General features: G+C 38.3%; 1 protein-coding gene across 1 annotated transcript; it reads right to left on the bottom strand.

Moving 5' to 3' along the window:
- Window positions 1–280: 280 nt before the first annotated feature.
- LOC107060568 (uncharacterized mitochondrial protein AtMg00810-like) lies at window positions 281–1,087 on the bottom strand. The gene has a single exon (XM_015308583.1). It carries the CDS (start codon window positions 1,085–1,087, stop codon window positions 281–283), a length of 807 nt encoding a protein of 268 aa, XP_015164069.1.
- Window positions 1,088–2,008: the final 921 nt, after the last annotated feature.

The raw sequence follows: 2,008 nt of genomic DNA on the forward strand, positions 1-2,008 counted from the left end.
TCGAATTCCTCAAGAAATTCAACGAGAAAAAAATAATCCAAATTATTCCCGTTCCATCGGTTGATATTTCCCACTCTTGGAAAAGAAGAGAAAACAATATATTTTGCTGAAGTAAGTTTCTTTATTCACAATCCGATATATATACAGCTTAATACAAATCAATCTAGCCTAGCTTTAGGTAAGAAATCGTGATCCCCAATTAATGGGATTCGATCTACTAATATGGAAACTGAATATACAAGAATATATGTACAAGATATGTATTTCTCAACACTCCCCCTCAAGTTGGAGAGTGAATATCATGAACTCCCAACTTGTTGCGCAATGTTACAAATTGATCTTTTCCCAAAGCCTTTGTAAAGATGTCTGCTAATTGAAAGTGTGTAGGAACATATGAAGGACTTATCAGTTTTGCTTGCAACTTTTCTCGAACTATGTGACAGTCTAAATCAATATGTTTTGTTCGCTCATGAAAGACTGGATTCGCTGCAATATGTAAGGCAGCTTGATTGTCACAAAATAGTTTTGCAGGAGTCACATTTGAGATCCTTAAGTCTTGAAGTATATAGCTTAACCATGTAAGTTCTAAACAAGTGTTCGCCATAGCTCGATACTCCGCCTCTGCTGATGATCTAGAAACAACTAATTGCTTCTTTGATTTCCATGAGATAAGTGAATTTCCAAGAAAAATACAGTATCCTGTGACGGACCTTCTTGTGGCTCGACAACTACCCCAATCTGAATCACAAAAGGCCTTTAAAATAAGATTGTTTGTGGAAGGAAATAACAAACCTTGACCAGGAGTACCCTTGATATACTTGAGAATTCGCACAGCAGCATCCCAATGAGGTTTTCTAGGCTCTTGCATAAATTGGCTAAGTGTCCGAACAGAATAGACAATGTCAGGCCTTGTGACGGTGAGATAAATCAATCTACCAACTAGTCTTCTGTATTTTGTTGGATCATTCAGTACAACTCCATCTGTAGAAGTAAGCTTCAAATTTTGTTCCATTGGAAACAATTCAGGCCTTGCTCCTAAGATTCCCGAATCTTGCAAAATGTCTATTGCATATTTTCTCTGAGACATAAAGATGCCCTTTTTTGAACGAGAAAACTCAATACCTAAAAATACTTCAACTCTCCAAGATCTTTAATGCGGAAGCGTTTGAGAAGAAACCTTTTGATGCGTTCAATTTCTTGAAGATCATTTCCTGTGAGAAGTATGTCGTCAACATAGATAAGTATTGCTGTGAATGATGAACCTTTCGCCTTGGTGAAAAAGGAATAATCAGCCTTTGATTGTTGAAAACCAGCTTTACGGATAGCTTCTGAAAATGTGAGAAACCAATTTCTCGATGATTGCTTAAGACCATACAAGGATTTGTGAAGCCGGCATACAGTGTTCTCCCCCTGTCGGCGCAGACCTGGTGGAGGTTCCATGTACACCTCTTCATGTAGGGCTCCGTGAAGAAAAGCATTTTGGACATCCAATTGAGAAGCGAACCAATTTCTAGCAGAAAGAACTGCAAGTAGACAACGAAATGTCGTGAGTTTTGTTGTTGGAGAAAAAGTTTCTTGATAGTCGACTCCCTCAATCTGAGTATATCCCTTTGCGACAAGACGAGCCTTATAACGCTCAATCGTTCCATCTGATTTGTATTTTATTTTATAAACCCATTTGCATCCAATGGGTTTCTGACCAACAGGGAGTGGAACTAAGCTCCAAGTCTTGTTATCTTTTAATGCTTCTAATTCAGCATTCATGGCTTGTCGCCAATGTGGATCAAGAACAACCTGAGCATATGATGAAGGTTCTGTGTGACCTGTAATGTTAGCTAGGAAAATGCAATGTGCTGAAGATATGCGAGAGTAAGAAAGATAATGAGAAAGAGGATATCGAGTACCTGATGTTGGACTTGGCATAGCAGAAGATTGATTGGCTTAAGCTGGCAATATGTAGTCTTTATGCCATTCAGGAGTTTTTTTTAGACGAGCAGATTGTCTTAAA

This window comes from Solanum tuberosum, unplaced genomic scaffold, assembly GCF_000226075.1.
Source record: "Solanum tuberosum cultivar DM 1-3 516 R44 unplaced genomic scaffold, SolTub_3.0 scf00085, whole genome shotgun sequence".
In the NCBI taxonomy this organism is placed as follows: Eukaryota; Viridiplantae; Streptophyta; class Magnoliopsida; order Solanales; family Solanaceae; genus Solanum; species Solanum tuberosum.

Excerpts from the sequence above, each read along its gene's own strand:
- LOC107060568 (XM_015308583.1), bottom strand. The coding sequence starts at position 1,087 with ATGTCTCAGAGAAAATATGCAATAGACATTTTGCAAGATTCGGGAATC.